This window comes from Staurois parvus, unplaced genomic scaffold (genome assembly GCF_062004578.1).
Source record: "Staurois parvus isolate SC_StPar_1 unplaced genomic scaffold, SC_StPar_1.0 ptg000264l, whole genome shotgun sequence".
NCBI classification, from domain to species: domain Eukaryota; kingdom Metazoa; phylum Chordata; class Amphibia; order Anura; family Ranidae; genus Staurois; species Staurois parvus.
In genome coordinates this window covers 11,851,454-11,868,523 of record NW_028318060.1, presented here as the reverse complement: position 1 = coordinate 11,868,523, position 17,070 = coordinate 11,851,454, and the positions used below count along the sequence as shown (strand labels likewise).

General features: G+C 42.9%; 1 protein-coding gene across 5 annotated transcripts in view; it reads right to left on the bottom strand.

Moving 5' to 3' along the window:
* The window catches only part of MYO6 (myosin VI), a 374,955-nt gene that overhangs the window by 204,751 nt on the left and 153,134 nt on the right, over positions 1-17,070 (bottom strand). For all 5 annotated transcript variants that reach the window (XM_089681402.1, XM_089681403.1, XM_089681405.1 and 2 more), the window contains exons 8-9: positions 6,487-6,584; positions 2,695-2,859 (exon numbers count right to left, since the gene is read on the bottom strand). In XM_089681402.1, coding sequence (XP_089537528.1) covers positions 2,695-2,859; positions 6,487-6,584 — 263 coding nt within the window. The remainder of the gene's footprint in view (positions 1-2,694; positions 2,860-6,486; positions 6,585-17,070) is intronic.

Here is a 17,070-nt window from a genome sequence, read left to right as displayed (position 1 = left end):
AACTTGAATGGTATCCCAGTCTTAGTCTGTAGGGTTTAATATTGAGTTGGCCCACCCTTCGCAGCTATAACAGCTTCAACTCTGCATACACTTGAGGCAAACGGCTTGTCACAAAACCTCGGCCCATTTGGTCAACGTCCGAGATATCAAGGCCATGACCAAACACAGGCCGGATTGCTGACTGTGTGATACTGAACATAGACAAAGCCCCCCTATTGAGCGCCTGAGGCAGTACAGGGCCTAGGCCACCACCGTCTAGCCTTGATGGTTCCTGAAAGGAGGGAACCCCACCACCACTAGTCAGACAAAGATGCAATGAAGCCACTGGCCCAAGTCTTCTGAATATGGAACATCGCAGAGCTGCTATACCACTAACCAGAGCCCCCCAAGCTGTGGTTATTGACCTCAGGTCATACAGTGGAAAAATAATTGTTTGATCCCCTGCAGATTTTGTAAGTTTGCCCACTTGCAAAGAAATGAAGGGTCTATACTTTTTATCATAGGTGTATTTTAAATGATAGAGACAGACTATCAACCAAAAATCCAGAAAAAAATATGATACAAATGTTTTAAATTGAGTTGCAGTTCAGTACATAAAATAAGTATTTGCTCCCCTACCAACCAGGATAGATTTAGGGGGTGGTCCAACTGCATGATGGGGACACCCACAAGGGGGTGAAGTACCACAAACCTGACCAGGAAAGGGGGGCCAAAACACATCCTGCTGGCAATAGAGGAATATAGTTCCCAGGACGGCACTGCAGAGATGGATGTACCCATGGCTCACTGGTAGGCACAACCAACTCAGGGAGGAAGGAGCGCAGACCTAGCACACACACTAAGGCCCAGGATGACCCCCCTGACCTAGACCAGGGGGCTGCCCACCTATACAAGGTCACAGCAGGCAGGGTATCCTGATATTGGGAGGCACAGTGGCCCCAGAGAAACTACCCCAACACAGTACACCTAACACCCGGTGCCCACAGTGTGGGGGGGGGATGCGTGTGCTAGCGCAGGAGCCCAGGCCTGTAGGGGAGGAGAGGACCTTGCATGACTGACCACCCCAGGGAGTACCAGCACCTCACACCACCTCCGGTAAAGGAAATGGAGAGGCATCTATTTAGCGATCCAGCAGAATGTGCGCATAAGGCTTCCATGACAGATCCTCTTCTCCACCGAAATGGTGGGCTGTCAGCAAGAGGTAACACTTACACGGACTATAGGCACCCGTTCATATGCGTCCCCATGAAATGTTTAACTCACTGGCTGCCCCAGTCCAGGATAGGGCTTTGTCAAGGCCAACCGAGCGCTGAACTAGCGGTCTGTGTGCACTCGTTGGTCAAACTGGGGTGACCACTGGGTCTAGATTATCCAGCCCATTGCCCAGCCCAAATGTTGATAGAAGATCTCCACAGGCAAAAAAGCCAAAATTCCAGAAAAGAGGAAAAAAGCTATGGGAGCACAGGTCTCAGCAAAAACACACATCCATACTCCTAATGACACTAGTGAGAAATGACTGGAGACCCATGGCAAAAAGGGGGTTTTATGCCCAGAGAGGACTGCCCATAGGAGGTGCCGATTCTTTTTTTTTCTTTTTCTGCCTAGTGTCCTATTCCTTTAGGATGGGCTTTAAAACCCTATTTGGCCATGGGTTAAGAAGCATGGCTGTGTCTGTCAATGAACCTAAGAGAAATCTGCATTTCAACTGACCCTTAGGGGGTCACTGTAATGAGAAAAACAGAAGACATCAATATCAAAATTTGGAGCTTCCTAGCACACAAAGGCCACTGTGGATCAAGGTTTTCTTAAAGCAGAACTTTACCCATAAAAACTTGATTAAAAAATAATGTTCTTGAGCAAAAAACTTACAGTCCATGTTTATAATTCTATGAAAATTTGTGTGTACTGTAAATTGACTCCAGCATTGATTCTGTTTCTTCTTGCTGAAGGCTGCCATTTTGCAGAAGCCCAGAATCTTGAGCAGCACCAAATCTTTAGGTTGTCAGTGTATCGGCCTCTACAAATTCAGCACAGTGAAGAGAAAGCAACTAAGCATGTGCATAGCAGAGTGAGTGTTTTACTGGATTTTAAAGAGTATAATAACTTATTTGCAATGTTTTACATGCTATACCTGCAAAAGGGGCCGACCTGAAGTGATCTAGGACATTTTTAAGTACTGAGGCTTATTTCCACCTTCCTATTCATCGTACTTAGGAAGGGTGGATGTTTTCATTATCAAATGTAGCCATATTCTCAGCAAAATATATTTTCTCTTCACAGAAAAGCAAGCAGTTTCCTTTATAGCAAGTGTGTTAAAATTTTGGGGACAAAAGTAGCATTGAGTTAGGTGGAACAACAATATTATACCATTATTAACAAATATAAAGAGGACGTCATATGGGATGACAAAATGCTGCAACTTCACCCACTTAGCAATCTGCTTATGCACCAAAATGGTTGGTCTCTGGACTTCAATGGTATTAAAAAGGTACTGTATGTTTACAAAACAGCATTCAGTAATAATTTCACACTAAAAGAAGTACAGACAAAGCGATTTTGGCTGAGCAGACAGCGGTGACTGACAGTCACTGCTCATAGCGGCCGTGAGAACTCAGCGATCATTTGACAGTTGTTCTAAAAAAAAATCTTCGTACATTTGCAATGATTCAGAGGAGTATTACCAGGGATACCCACCCTAAAATTATCAGGGGAATTCAAGAAAAATTTCTGGCGGATTTCCTCTGGTGCACCGGCACACAACCTGTAGAAAATATGGTAGTTTCTTTCATCTTGTCCTTGCACACATATACGCGACTTCTCCAAGAGGTAGTGAGATACAAATCCTCCAACTACATAATTCTATAGCGAAAAGAAAAGAAAACAGCAAAGCTTTAGCAATGTAGTTGACAGCAATGCCTTTAAAAGACTACTCCAACATACATAAAATATTTACAGTATGTTCTAAATCCTTTTTTGCAGTAGTGGGATCCTTCATTTGCCCTCACAAGCAAACTACAGTACTATAAGCCTTTTATGAGCAGTTAAGATAAATTTCACCATCGTCACCGGACTCTGGAAGCCTAGTATTCTTCAGCCATCTCATTATCCTTTTTAAGTTCTTTATTGAATTTAGTTGATTTCTTAGCCTAATGTTATATTTTCATAAAAAGCGAGCTAGATGCTGCCCTAATTTATTTTTAGATAAATAACAATTATGATTTCTGATTAATAATTAGCATGCTTTGTGCAGCATAAGGTCTAAATAAAGTGCTCCTCATATAGGATTGTTGAAATTTAAGGGCTGCATTCCTATACTAGATGTAGCTTAAAGCTTTAATAAAACAAGGTCGGTGCACAGTGCGGCAGTCAAGCACCAGAATCAGCTAGAATTTCTTTGAATATATGTTGGAAGCTGCTTCAAAGAAACAGGAGCTTACAATGCTTATAAAATCTTATTTGATCTCCAAGATTATCAATTACTTTGCACAGAAATACTGTATAGCATAAATTATATAACCAACATTCAATTTCTTATCTAAATCAATTGTTAGTGTTCACCCAAAGGATTAGGGAGGAAAAACTCTGCTTACACATTAGACAAATAGAGGACACTGATGAATGCACATAAACTACACAATAAGCTTCCATTACTATGCAGTACATTGTACACCATAACCAGTAAAGAATGTAATTCTCATCTGATTCATGTTAACAGAAGCTGAAGACAAATAACAAAACTTAATTAAACACTTAAGAGCATGTCATACAGTGGTTCCCACTGGTGCTGGGGAAAAAACTGCAGTCTCATGCCATGAATAGAAAAGGTTACTCTCATTATCAGAGTTGGTTTCCAGATAAAAGCTCACTCAGCAACAGCATAACCTTTACTGTAATACAAATCTGTACGTGGGACACCAGGGAACACACATATTGTTTGTTTTCTATTTATTTGGAAAGAGCAGGTTGAAAGATCAGTTTTGACAGTATTAAAGGTTGCCACCTCACACTGCAGTGTCAGATTTGGGGCGATATCTAATAGTGTAGCTCGAAGACAGTTATATCTATTGTCTTTTTTTGCTTTTCCTGCTTCTATGTAAAACCGACAGCTTTATTGAAAATATAAGGTTGATCGTGCTCCTTTATGGCTCCCAACCAAAAATTCTAAGATACGTGTCATAAGACTAATGCAGCTCCAACTTTCAGGTATACAGATTAACAGTGTTAATGCAGTGATTTCTAAATACTGATTTGGCAGAAAATACGCACCACAATGAAGGTAACACATGGCTGAGTTACCCTATTAATCTTAATTTAGGTGACTATTCTTGAGTACACTGTTGGCTAGAGAACAAAATCTATCAGCTCTAGTTAAAGTAGCTTTAAAGTTTCCCATTTTTTAAAAAATTAAAATAAAAAACATAATATATTTACCTTTGCACAGAGCAGCCCCAATTCTCCTCTTCTAGGGTCCCCTGCCAGCAGTGTTGGCTATTCTCCATGTGCAACCACAGGAAGTTGCTCCCTATGGTGGTGCACATGTGAGCTAGGACCCGCCATAGGATTTGAATGACAGGAGCAGGGGCCATTGGCCCCCACTGCTATCAATCTGTCCAGTGAGGAAGGACAGAGCTGGGAAAGCCGCTGTTCTCGTGCACATCACTGGATCGAGATCGGACTCAGGTAAGTATAAAGGAGAGAGGGGTTCTGGCGGTGAAAGCTGTATGCATGAAGGTAAAAAAACATAAGGCTTTAGAAAAACTTTAAAAAGAAATCAACTTCAATATTTTTATGAAAGCAAAAGGTACTTTCTGCTTTATAGCGATCAAATTGTAAGCAAAATATGCTGTAGCTGTCACATACAGAAATACTTTGAATTGGATTAGCTCTCCTACCTTTTTGTTGTTGCACTGCATTTCTCACAGCAGAGAAAAGAGCACCGTCGTGTGATATACGTTTTAGAACTGGCAAATATGCTGTAAAATATGACTACAGTGTGCTGAAACCAATTTTCACCCCTATTGGTTCTCCAGTCATGTCTCAAGCCTGAGAGTTTTGTTGACACAAGATGAAAACTGCTCAAATCTGCCTCAATCCCACCAAATGATCCAATAACAGAAAAAAACTACACTCATTCTGCCAACTTCTGACCCTTTCTACAATCATGGAGAGATTACCTGCAAATCATCCTCTCTGGATGCACACTGTCTGTGTCCAGGGCCGATCACTTGCAGGTAATCGCTCCAGGATCAGCCAAGATTAGCCTCCTATTGCTATTAATAGGGCTACCACCCACAACCAAGAGGGGGTTCCCGCATATGATCGCACACGGCCCCATTCATAATTCATAATAGAGGAAAACTGGGTCATCCATGGCCAGCTTAAAGCGATACTAAAGTCTTTTTTAAAAAAAACAAACGTCATGCTTACCTGCTCTGTGCAGTGGTTTTGCACAGAGCAGCCCGAATCCTACTCTTCTCAGGTCCCCTGCCAGCATTCCCGACCCCTCCCTCCTGTCAGGTGCCCCCACAGCAAGCAGCTTGCTATGGGGGTACCCAAGCAGGCGCGCTTCCAAGCCGTGGCTCTGCGTGTCCATTCACATACAGCTGTGGCTCAGCCCTGCCCCCTCCCTCTCCTGATTGGCTTATTGGTTGTGACTGACAGTAGCGGGAGCCAATGGCAGGTTTGGGGGAGCTGCTAAACACAGAAGGCTTTTTACCTTCATGCATAGAATGCATACAGGTAAAAAACCTTGAACCTTTAGAACTACTTTAAGAAGTTTCACAGGAGGCCTCTTGAATGACAGCAAGGATTTCTTAACAATGTCAGAGTGGCTCTGTCCTAATGACAAGTTGATTTTCCTCTCCTTAACTTACAATGCAAGAAGCCCAGCTTTTAAACCTTTAACCCTTTTTTAGGACAGACCATGTTCAAATCTATTTAACAACTGGTAGTGAAATGCTGCCTGCACAGTACAGATGGAGTTAATTATGGTAACACAGCTACCGAACCCCGTCATAAAGAGCATTAGTAGAATTGTAAGTGCTGGAGTTTCCAGAAAAGAATGAGAAAACTGTGGTTGAGTCACTGGTTGAGTCCGGAACAATTAACTTTGGTTTTTATGCAATTATGGAGTATTGATGGTTAATTTTCTGAGATATTATTCACCTGAAAAATCTAGGGTGTTTTGTTTATCGCCCCTTTTGGGAGGGTACTTTTTATCCATGTCAATGTAAATGATTCTCAAACCCAAGAAATTGTCCATTGTACAAAAGTGCATGACACTCAATAAAAAGGGAAGTGCACCCTTTGATATATCATATTGGTACATAAACATAATGAATCAGGGCAAACATTTATTTAAATATTTCTAAATGTGCTAGAAAATTATAGATCTATTTAAGTATAAAACTGTAAATATACTGTATGTATTACAAAAACACAAAGGTTATAAACAGCAATGTACTGGAAACATATTTTAAAAATTACCTTTTCATTGAAGTGTATTTCTACAAATTTTCCAAAACGGCTGCTGTTGTTATTCCGCACAGTTTTTGCATTGCCAAAGGCCTCTAACAGAGGATTAGCTGTATGGGTATACACATAATTGTTAGCAGATTCAAATACATGAAATGCTATATCTAGCCAGAAAATTTTCAGTGACAGATACACAGACTGCTTGATATTCTTCTCTAAAGGATTTGTCAATTGTCTGCAGAACTGTTGTATTTTAAAACAGCAATGTAGGAAGATTTTTATTTTAAAGAAAAGCGGATACCAGCTGAGATTTTATTCTGTGAATATCCAAAACAAATCTGCCATAGTATCACTAAATACATACAGTTAAGCAAGCATATGCTAAATGTACAGTTGGCAGACTGCCATAGAGTATTTAACACAGTAAAACAATAAGCCAACAAAACAACAGATTGATGGCCAAAATATTAGAACATTCAGAAATCTGCTAATAGATTTGTCCATATTGTCCTATATGCAACTCATTCGCTTTTTGACTTCTCCAGTGCTGGGTGGTTCATAGTGATACAGAGAGCAAATCTAACATAATATTGTCGTTGTCATTCTCTGCATCATTGAACTGGGAGTGCAGGGTGCCATTTTAATACAACCCTAGTCACAGTAGGAAGAGGGTTTTTCAATCTAGAAAAGAACCAATACAGACAACAGAATAGCGAGTCTTTAGGGACAGCACAGGGGAGAAGGGAAGTACTGCAGCAGAACATGTTTTTTCCAGTTTATACAGATGGCAACTTATGGATAGATCAGGGAATGTTTAAAACCCATCATTTTTTTCTGCCTGTGTCTCATTTGGAAGATTTCCCCTCCATGTTCTTTTCTTTTACAAAAGGTCTTCTTAGATTTTATAAAAAAAGCTGTGATAGATAAAACAAATAAGTGTCCATATAAGCATTATACAAAATGCAAACTGACGAGAATATTGCAAAGGCACACACAAAGAGTAACAACGTACAGTTTCAGAAAAGAGTAGCTGACTGAGCACTTAAAGTGGTTGTAAACGTCAGAAATGAAATATGAACAAATCACATCCCTCTATAGTGTGCATTTGTCTCAATCCACAGCACTGAGTGGAAATTATCTCTGATGTCTTGTTCCTCTGCTTTCAGATCCCTGCCCCTGCTTTCTTAAATCTCAGACAAGCTCTGTAAATTCTGAACTTTGAATAGATTTAGAGGATAGAGTACTACAGAAAAACAGGTACAACTTCTGTAGGAGGATTTGTTTAATCTCTGTGTCACCTGAAACCAGTCATTTCACTGGGACTCTGTAAGGGTTTACAATCACTTTAAACAGAGCTGTTCACAAAGGTAGGGAAAGACTGATAGGAAAGAGAAGATGTTGTTACTGTCAGAGTAAGCTAGTCATGGAAGAGACTCAGACTGCATTTATTTAACGTAAATGCATGGGATCAGGAACAGAGTTACCAGGGGTAAGCCAAATGAAGTATTTGGGTTGCAAGACAGCGAGGTTAAAGACTTGTTAGCAGAAAGTAAGAAGTGCAGGAAAAGAGGAGACTGACAGAAAAGGGGAAGAACAGATACAAGGAAAAGCAAGAGTGATGGAGTATATAAAAGTAGAAAAGGAGGTAATGTGAGGTCCTTGGATAAGTACCACAAATGCACATGCTCCTTCTCTCATTAGAGAGAGAACAGTGAATGATCAAGGTTTAAATTACAATTGTAGTCCAACCATGGGGACCATATTGTCAAAAAATTCAAGTGCATATCGTTCAGCATAGAGGTACGTCTTTTGTGAACCATAGTAAACATGAAAGCTTTTGTAATGAGGTGAAGTGTTTAAAAAAGGACCAATTTCCATTCAGAACTAGTGAGGTCAAAACTGAGCTTGTGGAACAAAGCTTCCCATGGGTTGCACGCAAATGTTTTATTAAGAATGGTGCAGATCAGGTTGTATATCCATAATCCTTGAACTTTAGGGCACTGTCACCAAACATGAAGTAAGGCACCACATCCTCGGAAACACAGAAGGGAGACAGAAGGCATAAACTTCAATGTCCATTCAGCGGTCATATTCCATCAGAACAGTACATTATGGGCATTTTCCTGAGCTACAATATTGCTTGAGCATTTAGCTGCTGCTAACCAGATTTTACTCTATTCTGATATTTGCAGCGATTCTTCCAAGTCACATTCCCAATTAAGAATATGTTACAGCATGAAATTGTAGGGCTGTATACAAAAGAGATATTAGACTTGCCGAATGCGGGTTATTTTACCATCTACTCTCCAAAGGGGTCAGAAGTACAAGGCAGTTTGTGATATGTTTAAGAAGAGTGCAAAGTGGGAGATCTGGAATAATCAGAAAGATTCAGATTGAGGGAGGTATTCGTTTACTTGAAAAAGCCATCTAGTTTTAAGAGCTGATGCACATATGTTATGCCCTTAGTTGACCACCAGGAAAAGGCCAGAGGATTATCAAAATCTGGAAGGAACACTGGGTTATAAAGAATACCCATGGGAGATGCGGGGAGATAAACCAGCCTGAATACTTAACAAAATCCCTTAATTTGAGTGAGTGCTGTAAAGTGGGATTGTCAATGGGAGGTCACTGGTTTGCAGAAATCCAGATCCAATTATAGATTAGAATAGGAGAACAATGCATAATGTTTATATAGGTCCATACCGAAGGTTCTGAAGTGGCATGGAGTGCGTTGCTAGAGGTGCTATTTGGGCTGCTAGATAGTATTTACCTATGCTGGGGACACTAAGGCCACCAAGTATTTTCCTAAATGATAATAGTAAGAGATGAAACATGGATAGACAACTCTAAAAAAAAGAGCACGTCGTGTTGAACCATGACAGCAGATAAGAGCTACAAAAGGACAGAAACTGTTGCGAGCTTCCGAAAAAGGGGAGGGGTAGTTAGCAGCAAACATGGAGTCGAGAGAGGAAGAAACTTGGATCCCTAGAGGCCAAGAGCAGTGATAATTCTCCTTTATCTGGGAACAGGATCGAGAGTTTAAGGTTATGTTCAAGGCCTTGGATTTACCTTCAGTAACCATCAGCCCTGAAATGTTTGCATAGTCCATTAAGGTGATCAAGAGATTCAGTAGAGAAATGTGTGAAGAGGAAATATTTCAAAGAATGTCATCCATGAACAGCATTATTTTGAGATGTTTAGCTGCAAATTCAAGACCCTGGATGGATAGATTCGCACAGATGGTGGCTGCAAGAGGTTCCATAGCTAAAATAAAGTAGATAGGAGAACACGGACAGCCCTGTTTTACTCCCTGAAGGACAGGAAAGAACTTAAAAGAAAAACCTGAGATGACCGGCTAGCATATGGAATGTGTATCCACTCAAGAAATTTCTCTCTGAAGCCTCACTTATGGAGCACAAAAAACATATGTCTAAGATCGTGAATCAAACACTTTACAAATATCAAGGGATAACAACATGTTTTTGAGATGTCAGGATTTACCTAGATGTATTAGTTGAAGCATATATTGTCACGTAAGTACAAAACCCACTTGATCATTGTGTATGAGCTTACCCAGAAACATGTTGTTCGCTAATTATGTAGCCACAAGTTTGACGTCCATGTTAAGAAATGATATAGGTCAACAGTTAGACCAAGTATGTGGATCCAGATTCAGTTTGGATTACATCACAAGAGACGCTTTTAATGTTTCCAGAGGGAAGACATTACATTGGCGAAGATTTTTATTTGTAAAAGAGGGAAGCGTAACCCTCAGTGCCTGCCTCCTATTTGTCTTAAGAGACTTAATAGATTCAGTAACCTCCTGTTTTGTGATTTCTGAATTAAGCTAGTTTTTATATTGAGCAGTGAGGGCAATGAAAAGAGTTGGAAGAACGGTTTCACTTCATCCACCAAAAAAAAAAAAGGAAGAGATGACATGAGAGTGATATATGTGCAGTTGAAATGCAATAAGTACATCAACTGGATTACTGGGGCGTCTATTGTGGGAAGTATGAAGAGAGATGGGATGCAGTTTGTGTTCAAAACATCACAGGCTTTTAGTTAACATTGTATTGGGTTTATTACTTTGTGCGTAGAATCTTTGTTTCATTCATCACAACTGTTTTTCATCGGCGTCAGATAGACATAAGTTTAATTCTGTTCTAGTTTTGTCAAGGAAAGCGCAATAATCTAGGGAAGGATTAAGTTTATGTTGTTGCGAAATGCGTTCTAGTTTCAATTAGGCTTTGTATTTATTTCCCTCTACTTTTTGTCCTAAAGTTACAACAAGAGCTGAGTAAACATTTCCCACTCTAATGAAGTAGAGGAACAACAACTGTTACTAGTACCTAGCGGCAGTAGATATTCTGATCAATAAAGCTTGCTTAATGCTGCAAATAATTATTTATTTATTTATTTATCGAGTTTATATAGCGCCAAAGGGTTTGCTCAGCGCTGTACAATAGAGGGGGGACAATACATGAAACAGTACAGTAACATCAAACAGCACACAAGGGGTAAGAGGGCCCTACTCTTTCGAGCTTACAATCTAGGAGGGAGGGGGTAGAGGTACAGGAGGAAATGGCTGTGGGGGATGGAGTGGTAGGAGGAGGGAAGGGCAGCGGCTGTTAGGTGAGGGTTGTCATGGAAATTTTGTATTATTGGTCGAACTTTAAATGTGTCATATATTCGTGTTATTCATATGTCTCTCGTGTGGCTTAATTAAAGCTCTGAAGGCTGCAATTGGGCCATGCGCATGTACAATGTATGTATTACAGTACTCAGCTTGGTAATGGATGAGATGGCAGATCTGCGCTTATAGACCGGCGTGTATACCACCACGGCATTCCATGCGAATGCTGCTGTCAGTAGACCGTGGGCCTGTATCCACATATCAGCAGCATGGTACCACGTGGGCTTCATAACGCAATGCGCAAGCGGTGTGAACTCCACGTGTAGGCTTATGCATATCTTACAACCCATTACTAATCTGAACTGTATCTCGGATGGATGTGTTTTAATAAAGATCGTATCGGGCCCATCCAGGTACAGACTGATATTTTTAGGGAGTGCTTGTGCAGAGAATTTTGCATACCAATAGAAGCTAGTAGGACAGGAAATATGACCTCAGATGGCTCATAGGGGGGAAGGGGAGGAAGTCTGCTGACCTCAGAAGACTCATGGGGGAGGACCAGTGATAGATAATAGCAAAGGCTATGCTCCAATTGGAATGTACATCCTCTGTATAGGTACTCCCCATTGCATTGTTCGGTGGGAGGGGATTGACTTTATTCATGTGGGGGGCATGTGTGTATTTTTAATAAAACAGAGAGCTGGGTCTAAAATCAGCCCTTATGTGGATTGCAACCAGCCTTAGAGTGTCGTGTGATCATTCTAGGGTAACGGAGCTCCAATTCTCCCACAATTCAACAGAACCAAAGTATTTGGATGGGCAGGAATCATGTAGTTTAGCTGCAGTCGTGGTAAGCGGGATTCGCACAGCTTTATGGGGGATTTCTGCACATCCAACTGCGAGTACTCACGGTAAGGAGAAATTCGTTAAAGCGAATTTCCAAGACAGTTTGGCGAGCCTGGTGGATACTAACGCGTATTCTTGCGTAGCTAACCAAGAACGAGGGGGGGAATGAACTATCATGAACTAGCAAAAAGTATGCCGGCACATTTCAGGTCTCTCTGCCATTAAGAGGATCGCTTTTTGCGTGTTCGTGTGGCTGATTTCGCTCTCTGTTAGCTAACAAGAAATACCGCTTGGCAAGGACCTCATTTTTTGTCCTAAACTCTTGATTTGTGGGTGAAAGACGAGGGTTTGTCTCTGCTGAGAGCAGCAGGGGGGTGGGTTCGGTTGGCTGGATTTGGTCAAGTTTAAAAATCTTCCAACCAAAAATTAAACGGGTATATGTTTTAGTGGGTAAAAGTTGTTGCATAGTGTTAGGTAAGTATTTGTGGGCTGTAGGTACTGTGGTGATTGCTCTACCCCCCTCCACGTGAGGTAATTATTACAGTGCTGAAAGGCTTAGGTTAATTGTTAACTGTTGTAAGATCTGTGTTATGTGGTCTGTACAATGTTTTGTGGTACTACTGCTCCCAGCAAGCATGCAGCAGGGGGTCCTTTCTGTTACATGTGCATGTTAGTGTGATATGTTGGTGTTTTATGTCCGTTCTGTGATTGTGCCCAAATTGTGTTGTATGTGTACTTCATATTGTTGTGTAATTGTCCAGTGTATGTTCTGTCTAAAAGTCTGTTTTATGTAAGAGGCAATTTTGAGGCTAGAGTCTGCCGTGTGTTTCCCTGTGGGGGGTCATTCTAGTGTTACCATGTGCTTCCCTGTGGGGGGTCATTCTAGTATCTACCATGTGCTTCCCTGTGGGGGGTCATTTTCTTGACTAAACCACATGGACTCCTTTTGTTTGGTGGCCATTTTGTTGGCTACCATATGTGCAGTAATCTCTATGCAATGTGCATGAAGTTTCCTATAAGCATTTGACCCATATTGTGTTTTTAATCCAAATTTTTTACAGTTTCATTTGTTTGCTTTTAGCTTTAAATTTGCGTATTGCCAGCCAATTTAAAGTGTATTAAGCGAGTTTTCCCTTCACGTGTTCCACATTTAATGAGCGCGGTGTAGTCTGGGTTTTTGCACATAGATTTCTTGTATAGTGATTATGTTTTTCTTGTGTTTTTCCTGTTAAAAGTAGTTCCTTATTGTAAAGCGGGTTTGTTTTAAGCTGCTGTGTCGCGTGTTTCACGTCCAGCAGACTTTTTGTGTAAACGGTTCTAGGTGGTTGCAGTAAAGATTGCGTGTATAACGTGGATCGTTTAGCGGTGCTGATAGGAGTGATTTTTGCGTCAGCAACAAGGTTACTTTTGGCGCAGTTTTTCGGTTTACCTCTGTGTAATTGTTTTACTGTGAAACGTCCCGTGTTTTTCATAAGGATCCACTTTGTCCTTTTTAACAGTTTTTCAGGTTGAAAAAGGGTTTTTCTGTGTGTATTAGGAAAGTTTTTTTTCTTTACACAAATTTCCTAAAGGTCAGTTAGCAGGTTTCTGCCCAACCAGTGACCCCTAAGTAACATCCAAGAACCCCTCTTTTTGTTTTGACTTGTGTTAGCTACTGTGTGCAGGGAGAGAAAAGCCACTTTCATCATTGTGCGGTGTGGCCTGCCAAACACAGTGGGTGATGAGAACCACATAAATTACGCTGTGTGAGTGGGCGGTCCAGGGAAGTATAACACTTAGCCTGGTCACCACAAACACTTCGGGTGGTCAGGATCACACAAATTGCGCTGTGGGAGTGGGAGGTGTGCTCTCAGTCTGACCGCCACTTGATGCGCTTCGGGTGATCGATAAGTATCACATAAATTACGCTGTGCTGGGAAAGTGGTGGAATCAGGCCTCTCGGTAGGATCCCACCGAGTGCTCCAGGGGGTAAACAGGTACCCGGACGCGGGATATATACCAGTGACTAGTCACGATGGGCAGTAGTCAGTCCATGAAGAGAGAGGGGGAAGCAGCCCTCTTCGGGGTAAGGACAGCTGCACAACTGATGAAGGTGAGTTTGGGGGGGAAGTCTACAGAACCCCTCAAAAGGTGGAATAAATGGTCGAAGGGTACCAGATGGGAAATTCCCCGGGAAGGTACATTTGACGCATGGAGGTGGGAAAAATTCATCTCTGAATTTGAACCACGGATGCAGGCGTCAGAACTAGAGATCGCACAGCTATGGCTTCACAGGTCAATCCGATTAGGGAAGCAGGGCATACATAAACTGGTGTCTGTCCGGAAGAACCAGGTGATGTATACCTGGCCTCCAGAGGGAATAAAACAGGAAGATCCGGTGTCAGAGGTGGAGGAAGCTCTTTCAGGGCTGACTCTACTAAGGCAGGCAGGATCAGGGTCTGCTGGGGTTCCCCAACAACCAACAGTGGCTGAGATAAGTATAACTGCACCTGTCTCTTCTTATAGTGGCGTCACTCTTGACATACCTTCTGTGTCTTCTGTCTCTATGCCTCAGCCTCTGCCTCTACCTCTCCCTTCTCCCTGCTTCACCCCAGCTCCTTCTGTTTCCAACTATGAAGCCTACTCAACAACCGATTTGCAGACTATCTGTGAATCAAGGGGAATAGACACCCGGTTAAAAAACAGGGCGGATTGCATCAAAGCGCTACGAACCACTGATCAGACCCCTGCCCCCCAGCTATACCCTGATCTGAGGGACCTCAAACCTGAAGGTGCAGTAAGCGAGGTGGTTAATCTAAGCCCACCGATGATGCTGGGTCAGCCCTTGCACTCTTCCCGAACCGAGGCCTATCCAGTCAGGGTGCAGCAATTTGAAGGTCCTCCCAATGCACAGGGGGAACGGACTTTAGGGGAACGGGTAGTTTAGCATGTCCCCTTCACCCCGGCAGAGATCCGCACTATTCTGGCTGAGCTCCCGGACTATCGAGTCAATCCGAGAGGATTTGCTCGAATGTTTGGACAAAACCAGTTCAGCTATGGTATGAGCGGGTCAGATTGTGCACAGATCCTACGGGCAAAGGTGGGCATGGAAGTGGCCAGTACAGTGATTGCAGGGTGCTCTATAACCACGCATGAGGAGATGACTTCAGGGGGCAAAGAGTTCTGTACACAGCTAAAGGCAAAGCTTCCAGAAATGTATGGTGCTACCTCTACTATGGACATGATGAAGCTCACCCAGGGTCCTAATGAGGAAAGCGCCTGCTTCTGGCGCCGTCTCAAGCAGACGGCACTGGATGCGGATCTGGAAGTTGGACCTGATGCTCCAACTGAAGGGGTAAAGGTGACCGCGACGCACATTCTGTTGCGGGCCAAATTTTTGGAAGGCATCAATATTAAAATTCGGGAAAGGCTGGTTCTGGCCCGACCCGAATATAATGAGATGTCTATCCCTGCTATCCTTTCCACTCTTGCGGCAATAGAGAGGGAAATGGATAGAAGAAAACAAGACAAGGCCAAAGTTCTTATGTCCCAGACCCCACACGAAAAACCAAGGGATCTGGGTCACAGGAAGGATAGGCCCCCACCCAGGTGCTTCCAGTGCCACCAAACGGGGCACATGAGGAGGAGCTGTCCCCAATTACCTAAAGGTCGGTGGCAGTTCATTCCTGATGAGTCCTCCGCCCCTATGACCACCATGGTAAGTAACTCCTATGAATCCTCATAGGAAGTTGGCAAATCGGTGTCGGCCCAGATCCATCTTTTTCTCGAGGAATTAAAATATCCCCTCCCTTGCCTCACTGACACCGGTGCAGCAAGAACGGTCCTGCGAAAACAGGACATCCAAGGCAAGGTACCCCTCTCAGGGGAAAACCCTCCTAACCCCTACTAACCTCACTATCAAACGATGCACTATTCTTAACCCAGCTTCTCTTCTTCCTGTGTCGGAAGATGAGAAGGGGGGGGAGGACAGCAATGAGAGTGCTGAATTTTGCAACACGACTAACAATACTAACACCTCTTCTGCTAACATGTCTTCTTTGTCCACTACTAATCTCTCTTCCAAAGGACACGACTGCATTTCTTTGGTGGAACTGGAGTCAGCGGCGACACACCCCATATCACCCCGAGAGTAGCGGTAAGGTTGAACGTCTTCCGATACCCAAAAACCTTGGCCTGAGTGTCTCCCCATTGCCCCCTATTCCATCCGGAATGCCCCTCGGCAACCACATGGGCTATCACCCTACGAGGTGTTGTTTGGGGGACCTCCCAAAACAGGGTTGTACTTTCCTCAATAGTTGTCGTCTTTGCATTCACAGCTTACAGGTTATGTGCAATCTCTGCAACGGGAGCTGCAGAAGATACACCATCGGGTTCGCGAATCGCTCCCCGATCCAAATGCAATAACAGGTGTTCTTTCTATTGAGCCAGGTGATTGGGTCGTCCTAAAGAAACATCAAAGAACCGGACTCGAGCCACGGTTCACCGGACCATACCAAGTCCAGCTGACGACACCTACCTCACTCAAAATCGAGGGACGAGACAACTGGGTGCACGCAAGCCACTGCAAGAAGCTTTTCAGCTACACCAGAGAATGAGGGGTGTCATTTTCCTTTTTCTTTTTGTTTGTATGTCTTACATGTGTGTGAACGGAGGAAAAGACGGCAGATACCCCAACCTTTTATTTAAAATGCACCTGCGTTTAGCCAGAACCGCCAACAAAACCAACTGTTGGGTATGCTCTAAGCCCCCACCCAGTCATCACATGTCCGCAATGGCCGCTGTTCATGCCCTATATGACATCCGCGTCGGCATGAAAAAGCAAGGGACCCCTGGTCAGCCCCCACGTAGACATTTGTCGGTAGAACTTAATGACACATTTTTAGCAGGTAACATCAGTTTCAGCACCAATATTAGCTCTAGCTCCTGTAGGGCCCTCACCAGTCCATTATGGGTAACTGGGCAGCTAGGCAGCCCTCAGGTGTGCTTTAACATCAGCTTTGGCACAGGTAACAAGTTTGTTGGGACTACCATCTGTGAGGGAGGTATAACTGTCAATCTGACTAACCAGACTTCCCTTCTGAGTAACCACACTGACCGACCAGACCACGTGTGTTGGA